This window comes from Marmota marmota, unplaced genomic scaffold (assembly GCF_001458135.2).
Source record: "Marmota marmota marmota unplaced genomic scaffold, marMar, whole genome shotgun sequence".
NCBI lineage: Eukaryota > Metazoa > Chordata > Mammalia > Rodentia > Sciuridae > Marmota > Marmota marmota.
Window position 1 is genome coordinate 7203533 of NW_026000283.1, and position 21182 is coordinate 7224714.

Here is a 21182-nt window from a genome sequence, read left to right on the forward strand (position 1 = left end):
GCTAAAGGGAAAGAAATTCCAGAGTTCTAGTTCATCTTTTTCTTCTGTACCAGTTTTAAAATCTGCCTCCCCCATATTTTTATTGGTGCATTATAATTATACATAATATAATTATGTATAATGACAAATAGTCGAATTGTTACAATTTATGCATGAACATAACAAAGTAATTCAGTCAATATCATTCCCCAGTATCTCCCCTTTCTGTTCCTCTTTCTGATAGCATTTACATTCTCTGAATTTTGAGCTCTTCCTGGCGACCAGCTTCATGTCTACCCAGATATAGCCCACTAAGTTGGGAACTTTGAGTCCTGAGGCTCTCTGAAACAGTAACACAGTAGAGCTGCCTCATCATAAAAGGTACGTAAAAAGACAAAGACAGAAGGGGGATAACATGTCAGTAGGAGAGATTTTTGGTTAATGGCTAAGAGTTTAAAACTCTTGGTGTAATTGCTCATTCTGTCCCTTTTCATTTTCCAAGAGATTTCTTTTGCCCAAAACTCCAACTCATATTTTTAAGTTTATTGTAGCTGTAGAAGGACAGCATGCCTTTTGTTGATTTTTATGCAGTGCTAAGGATCGAACCCAGTGCCTCACACATGCTAAGCAAGGGCTCTGCCTCTGAGCTATAGCCCTAGTCCTCTGACTCATACTTTAATACATGAGCTTCCCCAGGTAAAGCCCAGCTCTTTATATCCACCTATTGTCCTCTAGAGTGGGGAACTTTCAAACATGGGACTTCCTTTATCCTTTGTAAAAACACCATCTCAGAAAACCTGACCACTTGAGACTCTGCATGTTAGATGGGGAAAGAGTTAGGGGAAGTGGTGGTAGGCTAGCTTCTTCATGTTGGCTGGTGTTTCTAAGCAACTGATCTATCTTCTCCTTTTTATAAAATTTCATGTGCCCTGACTTCATTGCAGCCTCAATGGTTTTATTTTCACATGTTGATTAGCATCTATGGATATTCACTTAAGTTCTTCTAGGTAGGGATAGTTGAGGTAAGGGGTTCCCTGAAGCCTCTGAAAAAATGCTAATATAACAGTCCTGGCCACCCAAGACCCAGCAGATAAAGGAATGAAAGAGAAGGGAAAGGATGAGCTAAAGAAAAGTAGGACAGAGTTTCTTTGCCATGGTTAGAACTTTCCATGCTGCTGGTCTATATTCAATATGTGTCCCATTTTTTGCCGAAGAAATTCCTCTTATCTACAGCCATTACTTAGGTTATCCCAATTGAAAATCTTCACTGATAAATAACCTATGCTTGGACATGACTCATCTAGGATGGGAAGTTGGAATCATGGGGCTTCCTTCGGGGTTCATAAATACAACAGTCCTGTTTGACTAAGACTCATCCAGTAAACGAGCAATAGAAAAGGGAAGGTGTTATCTGGATCATAGGAGAAAAAGGTAGGTTAAAATTACAAACATTTTGAGGTTTCTGGGTATGATTCACCTGCTGTTTCATTTTGTTTTCCCTCTTATAGTTTTCACAAACTTTGTTGTCTACGTATTCCAGACAGATACCATTACTTGAGCTTCTCTAGAGACCAGCACTTGGGGCTCCCTACAGCTTTCAAAAAGCATTAATGTGATAATGCCAGCCCAAACTTAGAACCTAGCCCCTCAAACAGTCATATTCCATTGGTCCTTGTTGATAAGAAGAAAGATTTTTCCTTTCTGTCCCTCCCTGACAAAAACACTGGAGGAGGTGGCTCCAACTCAGTAAGCTCACTCTCAAGATACTTCCTGCCAGATAGGCCCCACCTACTTCTCCTCAGCCTTTTTTTTCTGTGCCACAAGTCAAGCATCCAGCCTCTTTCCTACATCCTTTGCATAGGGGAAAAAAAAAGCAAATCATCAAAGCAGAGATTCCCTTATATATTGTAGAGTTGAATGTTCTCAAAGAGTGGCTCTTGGTCTTCTGTGTTGGGATCCCTTGGGGTGCTGGTTTAAAAAAAGATTATTGGAACCCATGGCATCATCATCTTGAAGCCCAAATATGAGACCCATTAATCTGTATTTTAAAATAGCTCCCCACAGGGGAGCTATTTTGTGGCCCAGAGGTCATAGTCCTAGCACTCAGGAGGTTGATGTGGGAAGATCACTTGAGCCCAGGAGTTTTTGGTCAGCCTGGAAAATATAGTGAGACCCCCATCTCAATAAAATAAAACAACTCTCTAAGAGATTTTATGTGCAATCAGTGTTGGGAAACACTAGCCACCTGCAGTCATTCATCAGATTACAGAGTCCCCTATTCAACATTTGTGACAAGTGGTCATTAGCATATTCTTAATGCCTGTCAATGATGAACAGCTCACTATCTATGGAGACAGCCTATTTTATCTATCACTTGCCATATTAGAGCATTATTTTTACATTAATCTAAAATCTCTATCACTGTAATACTAACCCTGATTTTTGTTTTGTCCATTAGGACCTCACAGAACAAGTCCAATCCATCTTTAAAATATCATCTTTCAAATATTTGAAGACAATTTTAATATATTTGCTGTCTCAATTCTTGTGATGTTGGGAAATAATCTTGTAAAAGATTGTAGAACAGTCCCAGCAGGTCAGCTCTTTGGGCAGTTACAGATAGGAATGTTTTAAGACAAGACTAACAGCGAACTATGAGAAATGATGCTTGTCCTCTGTATGTCAGCTCTAAAACTGGAGGTGTCCTTTGAGCCCCTCACCTTCAACAACTTTATATTGATCTATACTGCATCAATTTATCTCAGCTGCCTTGACATTATTTATATTTCTGCTTTCTCTCCCTTTCTTTTTTCTTTGGTGCTAGAGATGGAATCCAGGGCTGCATGCATGCTAAGCAAGTGCTCCAGTACTTAGTTCTACCCGTAGATAGCTCCTTAGTTATGCATTAAGATATTCTCAATGTTTCTGTTTGTATTATTGGCCAAAACCTCAGAGCAAGAAAATGGAGCAAATGTATTCTTCAGAATCTGGATGATGGGGCAGTTTTCTTCCTGCTGTTTTCACATATAATACATTTCAATAATACACTATTAGTACCCTCATTGTATGTGTGAGTGTGTTTTTCTGTCTGTTCTGAGAGAAGCAGCAGGATACCAACATTTGGAAGTCAAATTTCAAACTTGGTGCAATGGGACTTTAGTTTAATTCTCTTTATGATTACTTCATTCATACTACCACCATGTTCAGGAAAGAGGCTGTTTATTTTGTTTGAAACAATGACTAATGTAATGGGGTTGCTTTAAAGGTTTGCTATGAAATCTTTCTTCATTTATTTGCCAAAGCGTAAATGGATTTTGCTTTTGAATGTTGGTTCCTCAAACTAATTTAAAATAAAACAAAATATTCTTTGGAGATTACCTTTTTAATGAACCTCATCTTTACATGAAAAATGTGGTTTATGAAATTATAAATAAGATAGTATTTAGAGCACTTTGGTCTTGAGCAATGATTTCTAATTTCCCCTTTGCAGTATATTGATTTCTACTATGATGTAATTATTTCACGGCAATAATATTTTTTAAAAACAAATGGTTTTTGTCCCATCTAAACACCCTCTCTTCCAAACATACACATACATATGCTATTTCACAGAAAAAAATGTTAGTGTGAACCCAAGCGAGAACTAACAGTACCTTAGTCAATAGTAGCTACAATTTAATGTGACATACAATTATGGGCTTTTTGCTGTTGTGTTTTTTGGTCACAAATATATTCTTACATACCTCTTGAACTATTTTTGAATTCTCCTTTATCTCCAAATATTTTTTTTTTAAAATGCCCCTTTTATCTAGAAACTGTTCCTGATGAATTCATCTGACTCTTTTATTGTCTGCATACTGGACTCAGGGGTATATATGGATGCTCCTATTTATTCCCAGACACCTAGGACAGGCTTCTTTACTCAGTGGGTTGGAAAATCAATGTTACTGACTGATACAAGAAATAGCCTGTAACCCAGACCAGAATCTCAAAGGAAATAAAATTGAGTGTCAAATAATATAGGTTATGAACACATAAGAATTTTGATAAAATTGGGAAGTAAGACTCACTTCTGGAATTCAGATTTCTCTAGGTGTAGAATCTAACCAACTTCAGAAACATCTTCATTGGGGCATCAACGAATGTACAGATAGGAGATTAATTTTAAGGATACCTTACAGACAAATGCCTGTGATCAGAACTGAAAATAAATACAATAAATCATCTCTGAGCCCTTCTCTTCCTATAGATAGCATTTTAAACCATTTAGAATGGAAGGGTGATCTATTTATCCTACTTCTGGGTATATATCCAAATGAAATGAAATCAGCATACCAAAGAGACAGCTGCACTTCCATATTTATTACAATACTGTTCACAATAGCTGAGACATGGAACCAACCAAGATGTCCATTGATGGATGAATAAATTTAAAATTTGTATATATACATAATGGAATATTATTCAGCCATCAAAAGAGGAAATCCTGTCCTTTTCAACAACATGGATTGAACTGAAGGACATTATGTCAAGTGAAATAAGCTAGACACAGAAAAGCAAACACTCTATATTCTCACTATCTTGTGGATGCACACAAAAGTAGAGCATGGAATAGAGGTCACTGGAAGCTAGGAGTGGGAGGGTTTGGGGGATCATGAGAAGTGGATAATAGGTATCAAATACAGTGTATGTGGGGAAGGAGCTCTAATGTTCTATAGCACAATAGGGCAACTATAGTCTACCATAATTATACATATCAAAATAACTTGAGAAGACTTTAAAGGTTCCCAACACATAGAAATGATAATGATAATATTCAAGGAGATAGAAATGCCAACCACTCTGATTTTGATGATTACACATTTATACATGCATCTAATTATAGAACTGTACCCCCTAAAGAAACTAGTATATAACAATTAAAAATAATAAACCATTTAAAACATGAAAAAATTATAGCAGAGATAACTTTGTCTTCAGACAGGTAATGTTTTTCAACACTGTGGAAAGTTTCTCAAGCAGTCCTAGTATAGCTTTTTAGCCCATGTCAGTACAATTTAATGAGTATCCCTGGATCATTTAATGAATGTAGGATTAAAGATTTCACTAGTTATTACCAAAAAGGGATGTAGGCCGAATATATGAGAGTCATCTTTGGCTCTTCCCATTCACTCACAGATGTTTCCCAAAACTCTGAGCAAATTCTGTGAATCTACTTCTAAAATTGATCCTTGATACGATCACTTTGCAAAATATCCATCACTATCATGTGGGCTATCATTTCTTGGCCACATTGGTTTTCCTTAACACATTCCACTATTGTTCCTTCTCCAGGACTTTGTACTTACCTTTTTTTCTGTTTGTATTACTCTTCCCTAACATTTTCACAAGGCTACCTCTTATCACTCAGGTCTCTAATCAAAAGTTATCTCCTTAAGGAGGCCTTCCCTGAATCCTCCCTCACCTCCCAGACTCTCAGTTAAAACTGCCTTCTCTAATCCTAAGTCATTCTCTATCATAATGCCCTAGAGCACTTAGTACCTGAAATTATTCTATATATCTCTTTGATTACATGTTTATTGTTTGTCTCCTTCTAACAGAATGCAAATGCCTCAAAGAAAGTCATTTTCTTGTGTTTTCTGCATTATATCCCTGGTGTCTAAATTACTAGGTATATGCTTAGTATTTATTTACTCTCTATTAAAACATAGATGATGTCAAAGACTGGAATGAGTCTAACCACAGAGCATCACCTTATATAACCTTTCTGGGAAAAAAATTATATCAAGGTTTTATTTGTGTGAGTTGCCTTTTCTTTTTACAAGTGGAGTGCAACCAAGCATTCCAGTTAATTGTTCTTGTTTGTTGGTAAGAATTTTACCTGATACTTACTGTCAAGTTAGGCTTCTGCATGGTGATGAAAAAGAATTGTAAATAATTAACTTGTGCAGATTTGCTAGGTGAACTCAAGGAAAGTCTAATTGAACAGATGGGCCTCATTCCTTTAACTGGAAGGCTATCAGGTGATTTGACTTTGTCAGAGAAGAAAAGAACATGAGATCTTAAGATGAGTTCTTCTAGAAAAGAGTTTCAGAGTTCTCTCAATGATCTGGGAGTCCTGTGTGATGTTAATTACCCTGAGGTAGTCTGAGAGAGTTGGCAACCTCAAGAACAACTGAGACTTAACCCCCTTAGGCTTTCTGGGCTGTGAAATGCTCTCATAAGCAAGTAGGTTATCTGAGAGGACGAACAGAGATAGGCTTAATAATATCCATATGGTTGGTTACTTTGGGCAGATGGCCTGCATGCCACCTTGGAAGCACCCGAATTTCTAGGTGGTCTTCAAGGGCAGCTCTAAATTGTGCATGTTAAAATTGTTGAATCTGCAGGCCACAAAGGAATGGATAAAGATGTATTGGTTAAGAGATGAGTTTTGCAGTAATATTTTATAGTTATAAGTAGGAGTGAGCTCAGGAGGACAAGGGAAAGAATTTAAGTGAGTTTCTGTTCTCCCCCCAAAGCTAAAGAAAATCCACACCCTTTCTCCTGAGAAAAACAGATATTTTCTTATTTTATTTTTTGAGAAATACTCCCCAAATCTCTACAGAGCTTTGTCTGGAGAGCCTTTATGTTTTAATTGCTCTATCACTAGGGCATTCGCCTAATGTATCCTAGGATTGGAGAACCCTTCATACTTTTAAAGAGCTTTTTTTTTTGTTGTAGTATTTGATGCATTAGAGGCTTGATTCATTCAGAACACTCCATATTTCTGTGAATATTCCCATCAGAATGGCACTGAGGTGGAATGTAAAGGGAACCCAATGAGGAGTCAAAGAATTAGGGTTCTAGTTCCAGCTCTTCTCCATTGAACACATTCAGTATGTCAAAATGTCATCTTGTCTCAGTTGTCTCTTCTGTGAAACATGAGTAATAATACCTACTCTGGCTGCATAGTAGGATTGTTTTGAGTCTGACTAAGGTAATGTATGTTAAAGTGTGCTGGAAATTGATGGTTCACTCGATTATGAGCTCCTAAATGGTAGAACACTTTATTCTATGGAGAATCATTAGCCTGATGCTAGTTACCATGGAACATACCCATAGATTTGCCCATGATTGGAAGCAACTTCAAAAAAATAAGCAACAATCATCTTCTCTGGAGGGATAATCATCAAGTTATCTCAGATATCTATATTTTTAAATGACCTCTGAGTATGGAGAAGAAGCCTATCTAGGTATTTTAGGTGATTTGGAAAAAATATAGAATTTAATTTTATAGAGATGCATGGATACTTTGTCCTTAGCATAGTGTTTGATACAGAAAATGTAAGAGAGTGATTAGAAGAGTGATAGATTATCATGCACCAATAAAAATATGGAAAAATAAAAGTGATGGATAAACAATGGAACCTAAAGGATTATTAGCCTGTCCACTTTGCCACATCTTATCCTTTTTTATGGAAACAGATATTAGATGTATTTTCTGTTGTGTGCATACATTGCCAGGTCACTCTCTGCTTCCCTGGAGATTTTACTTGCCACCAGTCTGAGACTTGCCTACAAGGAAACTTGTTGGAACCATGGATCCCTGGCTGCTGAGGGATGGGAAAAGCCAACAGGCGTCTCAATGTGTCTTTCCCTTTTCCAGAGGCCAGTTTGGCCAGGCCTCAGAGCCTTACCTTGTGGATGTTGTGCATCTCCAGTTTTGACCTATAAGGTTTATGGCTCTTGGTATGTAAAGTATTATATAACACAATAAGGTAAGAATCTTTTTTTAAAATATGACAACATCAAAACAGCCACGTCAAAATTGAAAGACAGTTTTTCTTTTTAAAAATTCACTCAGTAGTACATACAATGGATGTCTCTGATCTACCATCCTTTAGTGTCAACTCATCTCTTGCTTTTACTGTTATGTGCTCCCTAGCATATGGTTTGGCTGTGTCTTCAAACATTTGGTCACCTTATTTGGATTTTCAAGCTAATAAAATTTGGTTACAGTTGTCCAGGCATATTGTCTGTCAGAATTTCAAATTAATCATAGTATTTGGTGAGAAAAAAATTAACAAAAGAATTTGTACATTTTAATGTGTTTTCCAACATTTGGGGACAGGGTAAGGAGCCTGGGAGGTCTGTTGTAATACAGCTTAAAGATTAATGGTTAATTTTCCTGATCATATCAAAATGTCACCATAGTCTGAATAGGTACATTTGTGGGAAGCTTTTTTTCCTTTTCCTGTATACTTCAAAAGTCCTATCAAAGATAACCAATAATGTTGAATAAATGTGGAGTCCAAGTGAAAAAGTGTGTGTTTGTGTGTGTGTGTATGTGGGAGTGGGTGGTAGAGAAATTCTCAGTATAAGTAGAATCTAAATGATTAGCAGAGACCACTTCCCAAATCAGCTTAAAAAGGCCCATACTTCAGCTGTGTGCATTAAAAAAATTAAATGAGGGAAACAGCAGTCAAAGGGTGTTGTGTTGAGACATATTCATGAGTAATTCAACAGATGCTTCATGGGGGGATTACAATGTCTGCAACTCAAAAGGCAGGACAGCCCCCTCAGTGGTCCACTTTCTTTACTCCTCTCTATTTATTTTTATCTTCTTAAAGGGATTTGAGTTAGTATTAAACATTGTATTTTTAAAATATCCCTTTTATCCCCACCCTATCTTCAGTAGGAATATGGCCAAGTATTTGGAAAAGATATCAAGTATCCTAGTTGTCATCTAATATTTTTGGAGGTTTGTAGGTTGAGAAGATTTTGGAATTACTTTTTCTCCTAGTGTTACTTTTTTAACGTAAATCTGTATCAGGTTAAATTTCCAAAACCTAGTGAAGAATGATCATTTTGGTGCAGGTTTCCAAATCATAGTGGCATTTCCTTGGGCAATGACAATAAAGCTGTCGACTTGTTTTTTTAGCATGTGTGCCTCCACCTCTGGTTGGGATATTTAGTTTTGGAGCTGCTGTCTAAGTATATCAGTTTTCAAGTCAAGAGGGTTGATGATAATATTCCAGATGTCTCTCCCAGCTGCATGCATTTTGCTCAGTCCCTCCCTGTTTTCCTTTATGGAACAGGTCCCTCTGTGCCAGTGACTTTGTGTAAGATGACAGTTAGGGAAAGCTTAGAAAATAAGGAAACAAAGGAATCATTTCAAAATATCACCATTTTAATGGCAGCCTTACCCAGGATGAGTATAAATGTCTGCAGGGCAATTAGAAGAGAATTTTATTTTATTTATTTCTCTGTCTTAGTGGAAGAACTAGAGGGCTAGCCCTAGGCTGTTTTATGCTACTACTATTGGGTCCCTGCAGTTTCAGGATGGAGTGAAAATAGGAAGAAATGAACTCATTATGTTTGTAAATGTTGCAGGGGATCTTGTTTTATCCTTTAAAATTCAGAAGGCATGCTATCAGAACTCCCCATTTTTTTTAATGTGTGGGGAGTTAATATTCTTAAAATTGTCTCAATGCCTGGAGATTACTGAGATTTGAGGGTAAGGGGACATAAGTGTCAAATCAAGGCCCCAGGGGCAGGATGATGTACTCCTGTGGGCTGCCTTCTCTTCCCCATTGGATTCAGGAACGGGGTGGGATAGAGGACATAGTGAGGAAAGTGGCTTGGAAACCAATGGGCTGGACCCCTGTATTATATGAATAACATGCATACTCTTTGTTAGGTTTATATAACATTTTCAGTACAAAGCAAGCTCAAATAATTGAGTTTTTATACTGCTCAGTTTCATTCTTATATCACTAACCTTTGTGTGCTTCCCTGAAGGATCACCCCACAGAGTCCTTAATGTTGTCACTAACAACCATTTGGGGAAAACGAAAAAGTAGCATGTAGGGGAATTAAAAAATGATTTGCACTTCCTTATACCTAGAAATATCCAGCTTCTTCTCTAATCAGATTTTCAAAACAGCTCTATTTCCATAGGAATTACTCATTGGCTTTAAAGGTCAGTAGGAATTGGTGAACATTAGAAACCACAAACCAATTAGAATGTAGCAATAGATTTGTTCAGAATTGAATGTTGATTCCAATCTGCTCCAGTAATATGCTCTTTAATGAAACCATCATGGAATGGATCAGTAGATAAAGACACAAAATGAGTGGGGGATGGAGTTTCAGTGTGGAGCAATGACTATTTGGTCACACTTTTAAGTCTTTGTGCTAACATATCTTCCCAGAGAACCTCCTTTTGCCTGGTATGAGGATGAATGGACTTTGAAAACTTAATGGGAACTGATGTCATATTGATTACCATTAAAAGCACACCTTTATAATCTCTGATCATTGTTGAAGGAAAAATGTTTTCTAGTAGAACAAATGTCTCTTATCAGAGGTCCCAAGTCTGGTGTCTTGATATCCTAACTGGTCAGTTAATTCATATAGCACTTTCATGTCTACTGGGATGGTGAACATGAGCTCTGTTGAAGGTTGATATCAAATAAGATTTCCATGGAGCTGATCATGTGCTGACTATTCAGCAGATGGAAATCCCTGGCTTTTAGCCCCGACACATGTGAGTGATTGCATGGGTAGGAGGAACTGTCCCCAAAAAAGCTTCTGGGATTGCCATAATAGGGAGAGTCAAGGCCAGATTAGTATCAGAGGGTCTGGATATCATTTTGATGCTTCCAACTCTGGGCTCCTCTTCCCAGGTGGAGGTTATGATGTGTTCAGTAAGCAGGTGACAGAGGTGAGATATAGACATCCTGAACCATGGAACATTCTTGAAAGGGCTCCAGAATGGATCCTTTCTCCTTCAGGGAGTAAAAACTGTTTTCACTTAATTCTATAATGTCAAAAACACACTCCTCCTTGTTTTCCATGAAATAATTGAACAAATCTCATGGTAATACATGTAGAAATATATTACTTATTTATCAAAATAAGCTGGTTTAGAAACAACATTTGTTTACTTGCTCCTTTGAGAAAAAGTCAGTAATTATACCTGCTATCCAGTATCTTGACTATTGGTTGGAGAGAGTGACTAAACTTTTCCTCTCTACCTACTACTCAATTGCTTTTTGGATCATTGCTACAACCAGTTACAGTGGCTACGGTAGAAGCAGTGGCAGTGTCTTCAAGGGGTCCATTTTCTAATTTAAAGCAACCTGTTTTGTTTGTTGGGGAAACTGAAAAACATTTGATTTCTTAAAAACTGTAATGGAGGGGCTTTGGCTGTGACTCAGTGGTAGCGCACTTGCCTGGCATGTGTGAAGCACGGGTTCGATTCATAGCACCACATATAAATAGATAAAGGTCTATGAACAACTAAAAAAATATTAAAAAAACTGTAATGGAGTTTACATAGATTTACTAACTTTTGCCAGTGGACAATTTGCTATTCCCCTAGAGAGATTTGGACTGATGAGAGCAGGGGGAATAAATCTACTCAAAAAATTAAAAGAATTATAAACTTTCCTGTGAATTAAATTATCAGCCTGTATGTTTATACTTGAAACAACTGTAATACATTTCAATAGAAAAATCCATGTCTAAAATAGAATATGTACTTTCTTCTAGTCCATCACTTGTCAGAGTCTTAGAGTCAATTACCTAACTTCTGTGAACAGCTGAAACATAAAATCACTGCTTTTGTAAGAGTTAGAAGAAAGAGAGATTTAGTTTAGTTCTCTCATTATTTAAGTAAGGCAACCCAAACTGACACAAGTTAAATGACTTGCCCAAAGACAAACAATTCCTTTGTGGCAGTGTTGGGATTCAAACCTAGGAGTTCAAACTCGGTGCTCTCAACATGTCACCTGTTATATCTCACATGAGTATTAGTTCTAAAGGTTAGTGAATTAGATCACCAACTAAGCAGTACAATATTTAAGATGCTCTCCTTTGATAACATTCCCTCCCTTTCCCAGTCTTCCCTTGAAAGCACTGTGAATCTGCCTTTGTGAGAAGATAATAAAATAAAAACCAGCAGGCCCAATTAGCTGCAAAGCACTTACTCTGAAAAATTCTTTTGTTGAACCGGAGTCCAGGGTCCCATATGCAATTTCAGTCTGCTTAGCTAGGTCTTCAGCACTCTCTATGGGAGAAACCATTCTCTCCACAGTCAGGAAAGCAGCGAGATTGGCAGTATAGGAAGAAATTATGATCAGGGTGAAGAACCACCAAACCCCTCCAACAATGCGCCCGGAGAGTGATCTACAAAGTAAAACAAAAACAAATCCAGACCCAAAGGGGCCAGATCTCAGTTAAGAAATCCTTATCTTTATTTCTGGAAAGAGGAGTAGTTTCAGTACAGCTTATGGAGGAGGAAAGTAGATGATGTGAAAGAATTAACATCAGACAAAAGTCACATGTTAATGACAATACTACATGTCATGATAGCATATGATAGTGCACACAGAATGCTTTTCAGGACTGTACAGGTTTTGTTCTACTTTGTATCTTGAATATCCCTTAATGGTCCATATGTGGAAAGTTTGGTTAGTAGCCTGTGGTTTTCCTGGGAGGTGGTAGAACCTTTAAGGGGTGGGACCTATCTAGAGGAAGTTAGGTCACTAGGATTTGCCCTTGAAGGGAATATTGGGATCCCAGTACACTTTTCTCTCTCTTGCTTCCCTGCCATCATGAGTTGGATGGGTTTCCTCTGCCACATGCTTCCCTCATGATATATTGCCTCACCACAGGCTCAAAGCAAAGTACCATGGACTTAAATCTCTGAAGTGATGAGCTAAAATAAACCTTTTCTCCTTTTAGGTTTTTTACCTCAGTAAATGCTATTAACATAGCTGACTAACACAGGATTTCTAAACAGGAATTTTTTAATCACAAAAACATTTTTATTATCTCCCACTTACATGTAATAATTTAACCAATTGAGTTCTCTGTGAGCTTTATTAAGCACATATACAGAATATGGCATTATTTAAAGCAAGTGTTTCTTGGCCTTGGTTGCACATTAGAATCATCTGGGATATTTAAAAAAATAACAGCCAAAAGAAAAAAAAAGAAAGAAAAACTCATGCTCAGGTCTACTGGATATCAATTAAGTTAGAACCTGGGAAGTGGAATTCAGACACATGTATTTTTAAAATCTCCACTGGTGACTACAATATGCAGCCAAGGTTGTGAACCACTGATGTAAGGCAACATCATAGGAGGAAGAGTCAAAAGACTTTCCATGTGTGAAGAGAAATGGGCAGCTACTAAGTTAGCACTATTCACTTTGAGTTTAATATATTTAATAAAGACATTATGATTTTGTGGAGTTGATCACCCATGAGGCAAGGAGCTGGATTGTAATGTTTATTGTTATTTCATATAAGTGTCTAGTGAGACTCAGGAGATCAAAACTCTTCCCTTTTACAAACTAAACCTTAGCCAGTGAAGGCAGGCCCCAAAATGATGCAGGAAAATGCCTGTACAATGGGGTGTGTGAGGCATTAAAACACTTGTTTCCTTTCCCCTCACCAAAATGCCCCTCAAAATGATTTTTTCCTGGCCTGCTTATTATTGGAATCATCCTCTGTGGGTCTTCAGAGGCTTTGATCAAAATGTAACACTTCAACAGTACCTATCAGTAGGAAATGTGACAGAAGAGAGGTAAATTCATAAGGGTATATTTTGTTCTTCAATATTCCTGTGCATTGGCACCAGCAGGGGCCTTTGTTAAGGTGCAGATTTATAACATCTGAGTGACCAAGAATCTGTATTTCTTAAGCATCTTGGGTTTCTGCAAAGAGATCTTCAGACTAAACAGAAACAAATGTTGTTAATCAGTGATTCTTGACTCCACCTGTACATCAGTATCATTTGGGGAGCTTGAGTCAAAACAGAACAAAAAGTAACTTGCCTAGGCTCCATCCCAGACAAATTAAATCAGAATTCTAGGAGATGAGCCTAAGCAGCAGAACTTTATAAAATTTTTAAGGTGCAGCCAGGGTTGCCAGTTATGGTCCTACAGTATGAGTGCTACTCAGGAGAGGGACTGTGGTATGTTAGGGGGGCAGCATGAGGGCAATGAATACTCAATGATGGGTAATGGATTCTATTTAGGAAACTGCATCTCCTTTGCAGTGTTGCTGATGGTTGGTTTGGTTCACGGAAATGAGAATCTGCTCCTTGGGTTTTATAAAATATTGCCACATCACCCCTAGGATAGTTCTGCTATGAGGCAGAACTCCATTCTTGTTAGGCTATGTTCTCCCATGCCAAGAAAAACTCATGGAAAGAGAATCCACTCTGTCATAAAGTCAAGAATAGGCAGAGTAGCCTGGCACATCTCCAGACTCTGTGGGAAGAGGGCAGTTCTGGATGGAGAGCTGACAAATCAAGCTCTTTTCTGTCTGTACTTTCATTTCACTACTTGGAAACAAATTCAAATTTCTGTGTCCCAAGATAACCTTTCTTTTTCAGGCTCTGGAAAATTCAGTTGTTTTAGATGCTACACTCCAGTCAAATACTTTTGGCAGGTGTTTTGATAAATAGTATTCTTTGCTACTAAACTATAGCAAACCTATTTTTTTTTAGTCTCCAATTACCATTAGTCCCTGGAAGCCTAAAACAACCATTATTTCTTTATTTCAAAACATAATCACTTTTAGTTTTTCAGATGTGAAAATCTGCTTTGCAACAGATTTTCCTAACTAATAGTTATACTCTCTCAGGATTTTATCTGGGAAAATTTCTCTTTTAGTCAGAAGAGGTAAAAACACCTGGATGAGTCAAAAAAGAATGTGTCACACTTCTCAATGCTAAAAGTATATGTATAGTGTTTGAATTAGGAATTTAGACCTTTCATCTTCATTGTTGCCAGATACATTCAATTTATTCTGGACTGATGTGACTCTGGAAATAATTTTATTGTATAAAAGATTAATGCTTCAAGGTAGCATCCATAGTAATAGGGTAATAAAAGATGATAACAATAATTAGTGGTTATCGAGTATTTCTTATATGCCAGACTCTGTTCTAATTGCTTTATATATATCAAATTTTAAAATTGTCTATCCCTATGGTTAAGGGCTATTGTAAATATAAGCAAACAGAGGCATTTAGAGATAAACTGAGGCACACAGGGGAGAAGTAGGAAAAAAAAAAACATCTATACTTACATACTAGGGAGAAATGCCCAGAGTTTTATACTACAAAATACCTATATTTTGTATAAGAAAATTCCAGATGGTGTTTAAATCATAGAAGGTGCAATTTTCCTACAAACACTGAGAAATATATTTGTAGCAAAACTGAATATTGTTTGTTACCTATTGTTCATTTGGAATGGAACCGTGAATGTCAACCTTACATTGAATGATGTTTTTTTTGCCGAGACCAAGGGGAGAACTGATTTTTGAGTAATTCCAGAATCACAGTTTGGTATGAAAAGAGGTATACTCTGCTGCTCAGAATACTAATGGTACTTTATGCATTGTCTATTTGAAATGTGGAGAAAATACAGTAATTTATTGAAATTACATTGTGCCATTTTATTGAGGCTAATGGACTGTGGCTATGTCTGTCTGATCTAAAATCAAGCCTGCACATCATAATCTGGTTATTTTGGCCACCTTAATATTGACTCAGATTATCATGTGGTTGATCTGAATGACTCAGCTGAGATTGGTTGTTGACACGACTGAAAATAAACCTAAATGCAAAATGGTCATTTTCATGTCATCTTGTCTACCTGGTATTGACTTTGGTAATTATGTGGGTAATATACAGCCAGTCCCTCCATATCCTCAGGTTCCTCATTCACAGACTCAACCAGCTGAAGATCAAAAATACTAAAAAAATTGCCTCTGTACTGAACGTGTACAGAATTTTTTCTTGTCATTATTCCCTAAGCAATAGAGTATAGCAACTATTTGCATACCATTTACATTATATTAGGTACTATATGTAATCTAGTGATGATTTAAAGTATATGGGAGGATGTGCATAAGTAATATGAAAATACTATGCCACTTTGTATAAGAGACTTGAGCATCTGTGGGTTTCGGTATCCGTAGGGGATCCTGGAACCAATCCCTGGTACCAAGGGATGACTGTACTTATGTGCATGGAGATTTTGGGTGAGTATCCACATAGAAATGGTATAATAATTTTACAAACCTCAACAAGGAGCTTCTGTGGAATCAGAGTGGAATGTACAAGGTTACATTCAACATTATCCTCTGAAGACAGTAGTAACTTTGACAAAAGATTTGGCAGATTTTCTACCACTTTCTTCTTTTGTTTGACATGAATGCTTAAATGTTTTCACTAACAAAATGTGAAGGGGAAGCCACAGGGAAGAAGCTCCATAAGCATTTTTACATTTCCCCTTTCTCATTAGTGAAACTATAGCCACTTAAAACCACATTTCACATGGAGGCTATATAAAAAGTGACTGATGGGTCAACCCCATCACATTTTATAAAGGACCTATTAAAACAAGACAAGACTTTATAGTTGAGTTAAAAAGACCTGTCATTTTCCAATTCCTTTCTTTCCACTAATGTAGCTGCAAATGTTTAACATTCATTTCAAATAGTTTTGTTGCACAAGATAGATTTCAAGGTTAGCATAATGAAATGACTGTAAAATTCTGTACATTTAGTATTTATAAATGCACCATAGGCGTATATAATGCCTTTTGAAAAAAAATGTAAGAGGAGTTGTGAAGTTAATGAAAGTAAATTAGTAACAAAAGAAAATAGAATATAAAACATTGCAAAATATACATATCAGATAATATACAATGTTCTTGTTATCTGTAATTGTTAAGAAACTGGAGTTTGAGTTAGTAATAAAATGTGTTTTATGACATCTAACATGATAATAAAAGTGAGCTATGTGCTCTAACCTTCCTCCTGTAAGTAAATTTTGTAATCTGCACTTTACTAGCTTTACAAGATGAAGAGCTGGAACTAAAAACTGCTTCTCCTTTGTACAAACTCTTTATCATTCTTTTTCCCCCTTCTTTTTCCAAATATGTATCATTTCTACATTCCATTCAATGCTGGGTCTGTGACACATTTGTAAAAAATGTGCAGAATCACTCTTTGGCTCATAGTCTTCTCTGATAGAAATAAGTAACCATGTCCCAAAGACAGAAAGCTACAGCTTTCAGCCAGGAAAGTTGTGAAATAGTTCTAATAAAAATCCTGCTATTACATCACTAATTTATTGCCACATCACTACTGCTTTGAAGTGAATTTGCAGTAGGATGCAGAGAGTGGTGATATATCAGTGGAGGAAAGGATATTGCTTAAATGGGGCCAAAAAAATTCCTGTTGTCTTTGATCCCATTCATTATACACTTCATGTTATGTATTACTCTGCACATACTTTCCATTTTATTTTATTTTATTTTCTAATATCTCCAGTGACATGTTTATTTTATAAGTGGTTCCTATTATAAGAGCTGTTCTTATCTAATGGTCAAAGGTGCATTTTAAACATTGGCTCCTCTGAACCATACACATACTTGCAACCCCAGCACATTAACTATCAGCAGAACTTTGAAAATGACAGGAAAAGATTTGTTTCAGACATACTTTCCATTTTAAAGGAGACTATCTGTGGAGGATCTATGTATAACCTGAACAGATTTCCTGCCTACTTCTACAAATTAATATCTTGGAAACTCGATAGGACCTGGGCATGGTGACATATGCTTGTAATATCAGCAACTTGGGAGGCTGAGGCAGGAGGATTGCAAGTTTGAGGTCAGCCTCTGCAGTTTAGCAAGACACTTGACAACTTAGGGAGATACTTACTATTTGAAATATAAAAACGACTGAGGATGAAGCTCACTGGTAAAGCACCCCTGGGTTCAACTTCCCAGGAAAACAGCAAATAAAGAAAAAAAGAAAACTTAATGGGAAGTAATACTTCTATAAGAATCTGAATACAGTAATTAATCAGGTTCTAGTTAGTCTGTTCTTTCCATTTTTTTTTTCCTGTAAAAACCTACCCCAACCCTCATCTCTTCAATATAGATAGCCCTCAGATGTCTCTGCAGCTCCAAGAAAGTCAGCAGGGGGAGTATTTACCTGGACTTGGACTCTGGACTGCTTAAGTGGTTCTATCAAAGTTTAACAAAGGGAATCAATTTCATATTTGAAAAATGCAACCTCCTGTCAATATCTGTAATGTATTGTGGAACAATACAATCAAATTATTTTCCAGGAGTATAATCCTTAATGAAGGATATTGGGGACCAAGAAGAAATGTTGCTGGTTATTTTTCATCAGAGACCTGCAATTTGATACTGACCAATATTTCACTTGTATTCCTGAGGAGTTTTAGGAACTCAATTAAAAATGCAATATTATGTTTTAGTACTTGTGGAACTAGAATGATTAGATGAAGCCAATTTAATAATAATGACAGGTAACATTTATAGAGTTCTTACATTGTGCTTTCCATTTTACTGATGAGGAACTGAAGCTTAGTAAGGTTTAGTAATTTGCTCCAGGTTACACAACTGCTAAGCAGATTGTGAATCTGCTGAAACTAACTTCACGCCCACATGCTTAACCACTATGCTCCTTCCATCTGGCTGCACTCACTGCCTATCTCTCTATCTCTTGCTCAGGGAAGAGGGTTACATTGAATCTGGTCACATCTTCTCCTGAGTGCCCCCAGCAAGTCAGTTTGTATGTGGATATAACCTCAGATTATTACATTGATTACTTTCTCTAAAGTTGACTCAGCCTCCAGCTTTATGTAGAACAAAATAATTTACTCTGACCAATTAGAGTAGTTCAAATATCAAACCTAATATTGATGCAGTCTCTTGAATCTCCTAAGTAACTGTCAATAACTTTATTTGATGGAAATGGAATGATGCCAGCATTTTTCCTCATGATGTCTTATTGCTGATTTTGCAGTCTTTTACTTCAAGTGAACACATGCTCAACAGTATTTTGAATGTTCTCTACCTACTTTCATTAACACTAGGGCAAAGGCAGAGTTTCTTCAGGGGCTGGGAGACTGGAAAACGGCTTTGAGCATGAGGGAAGGAATAGAACAAGCAACGTGCTTTCAGGTGCACAGTGGAAGGCAGTGTACTGTTGTGAAAATAATTGTACTGCCAGCTATTAGACCCTCCCTCCATGACTTTGGGTTCCATCATGGTCACGTCTTGTTTTTTTGAGGGGATAGGTACTGGGGATTGAACCTAGGGCACTCCACCCCTGAGTTACATCCTAGTCCTTTTTATTTATTTATTTATAAATTTGAGACAGGATCTTGCTAATTTGCTCAGGCTGGCCTTAAATTTGCAATCCTCTTGCCTCAGCCTCCTGAGTTACTGGGATTACAGGCGTGCACCACTGTACTCAGCTCCATCATGTCTTTTCTCTGGATACTAATCCTCTGTCTGTGATATGAGAAAAGCAGTGTGAAGTAGAAAGAGCAAGGGTTTTAGAATTGGAGCTAGGCTTGAATCTGGCTCTGCCATTAACTGTGTGATCAGGTACATTATTTAATCTGTGTCACTTTCTTCAATTTAAAAATAAATACAATGTTCTCACCCTGTGGTAGTGTTTTGAGGATTTTGATCCAGATGATAATGTAGGTAAAGTGCCCATACACAATGGGAGTTCAGTGAAGGTTGTTGGTTTGTCCCTAGTAAATGGCAGGCGTTGGACTAATTTCTCTCTGACCTTTCTGCCTGCTCTAATACTTGTTAATTCTACTTTAAATGTGAATTGCTTCCATTTTGAGAAAAGTCAGAGTGTACAATGTATGCTCACATTCTGGGCTTTCTGGAGAGCCTGCATTCCAAATGTGACCATTAAATGGAAATAATGTATAATGCTGGTGTTTGCAGTCAAGGCAACCACAAATCTCAGAGTGCAACTATGTTATTATCAGGGATTTTAAAATCTGTTAATAGAGAAACACATTATAGTGGGCTTTGCTGTTATACGACTAAGCCCAAATATATAATCAATAGAGCTCTCAAGACAAGGAGAAACATGTTTCTTACTGGTATATAATAAATAGAATAATATTTTATTAAAAAGCTTAAAGATATAATTTTTTGAAGGACACAAAAGACTATCAGAGGAGGGATCACCCATAAGGTAGAAAATATAGAGCTTGTAAAGGTAATAATTTATCACTTGAAAGTACAATTAGGATAATACTTGTTACTTTAGACAAGTGTTATTCTGTAGGCTGTGTCCCCTATTGCTGGGCTGAGTTGTGACCAGCATTTAAAAAAATAGAAAATATGAGTGTGTGATACACTGTAAGGCTAATGTTTGTTGGAACTTTTGTTATATACATAAATGTGTATTGAGTCATGATGGAAAATTTCTTTTAAAAATCTGTTTTTAGTTGTTGATGGACTTTATTGTCTTTATTTTTATGTGGTGCTGAGGATTGAACCCAGTGCCTCACGCATGCTAGGTGAGCACGCTACCACTGAGCCACAACCCCAGCCCTGGAAAAATTTCTTATTGTGGGTTACCAGTCAAAAATTTTGAAAGCCATTGCCCTATATGACAATATGAGGAATGATATTAAAACTCTGTACCTTGAAAACAATATTTGATGTTTCAATTCTTCTACAAAATTAAAAAAAAAAACTGCTCCAACATGTCATTTTCAGGTCATCATCTTGGAATCTTGGAGTTATTGCTTAAACCAATATGCATAAATACTTCCAAAAATGGCTTTTGAAGAAACTGGTTTGAGCCAGGCGTGGTGGTGCACACCTGTAATCCCAGAAGCTCGGGAGGCTGAAGCAGGAGGATCGAGAGTTCAAAGCCAGCCTCAGCAATGGCAAGGCACTAAGCAACTCAGTGAGACCCTGTATCTAAATAAAATAAAAAAATAGGTCTGGGGATGTAGCTCAGTGGTTTATTGCCCCTGAGTTCAATCACTGGTACTAAAAAGAAAACAAAACAAAACAAAATCTGTTTGAGTATTATGCAGCACTCTAGTGAGGACAACACAAATTTAATTTTGAAAATTCACTTACAGAAACCAGTAAGATCTTCAACCTTGATGACTCTAGCATTGTCTCAAAACAGAGCACCAGCCATGTTAAAAGTATTTCAATTAGAGAATCATTCAGAAACTTTAGTCTCTTTCTTTTTTTGTACCAGAGATTGAATCCAGGTGTGCTTAACCACTTTTTCTTGAAGTGAATGTTTCGAAAAAAATTTAAAAAGAGAATATCAAGCCAAATGAACTCCCAGATAATATTGCAAAATGATACACATTCT

At 37.0% G+C, this 21182-nt stretch overlaps 1 protein-coding gene across 3 annotated transcripts in view; it reads right to left on the reverse strand.

Moving 5' to 3' along the window:
- The window catches only part of Gria3 (glutamate ionotropic receptor AMPA type subunit 3), a 269270-nt gene that overhangs the window by 45080 nt on the left and 203008 nt on the right, over positions 1–21182 (reverse strand). For all 3 annotated transcript variants that reach the window (XR_007344989.1, XM_048797096.1, XM_048797097.1), the window contains one exon: positions 11955–12153. Coding sequence is in view for 2 of the 3 variants with exons in the window: in XM_048797096.1 (XP_048653053.1) it covers positions 11955–12153 (199 nt within the window). In the remaining variant the exon portion in view is untranslated. The remainder of the gene's footprint in view (positions 1–11954; positions 12154–21182) is intronic.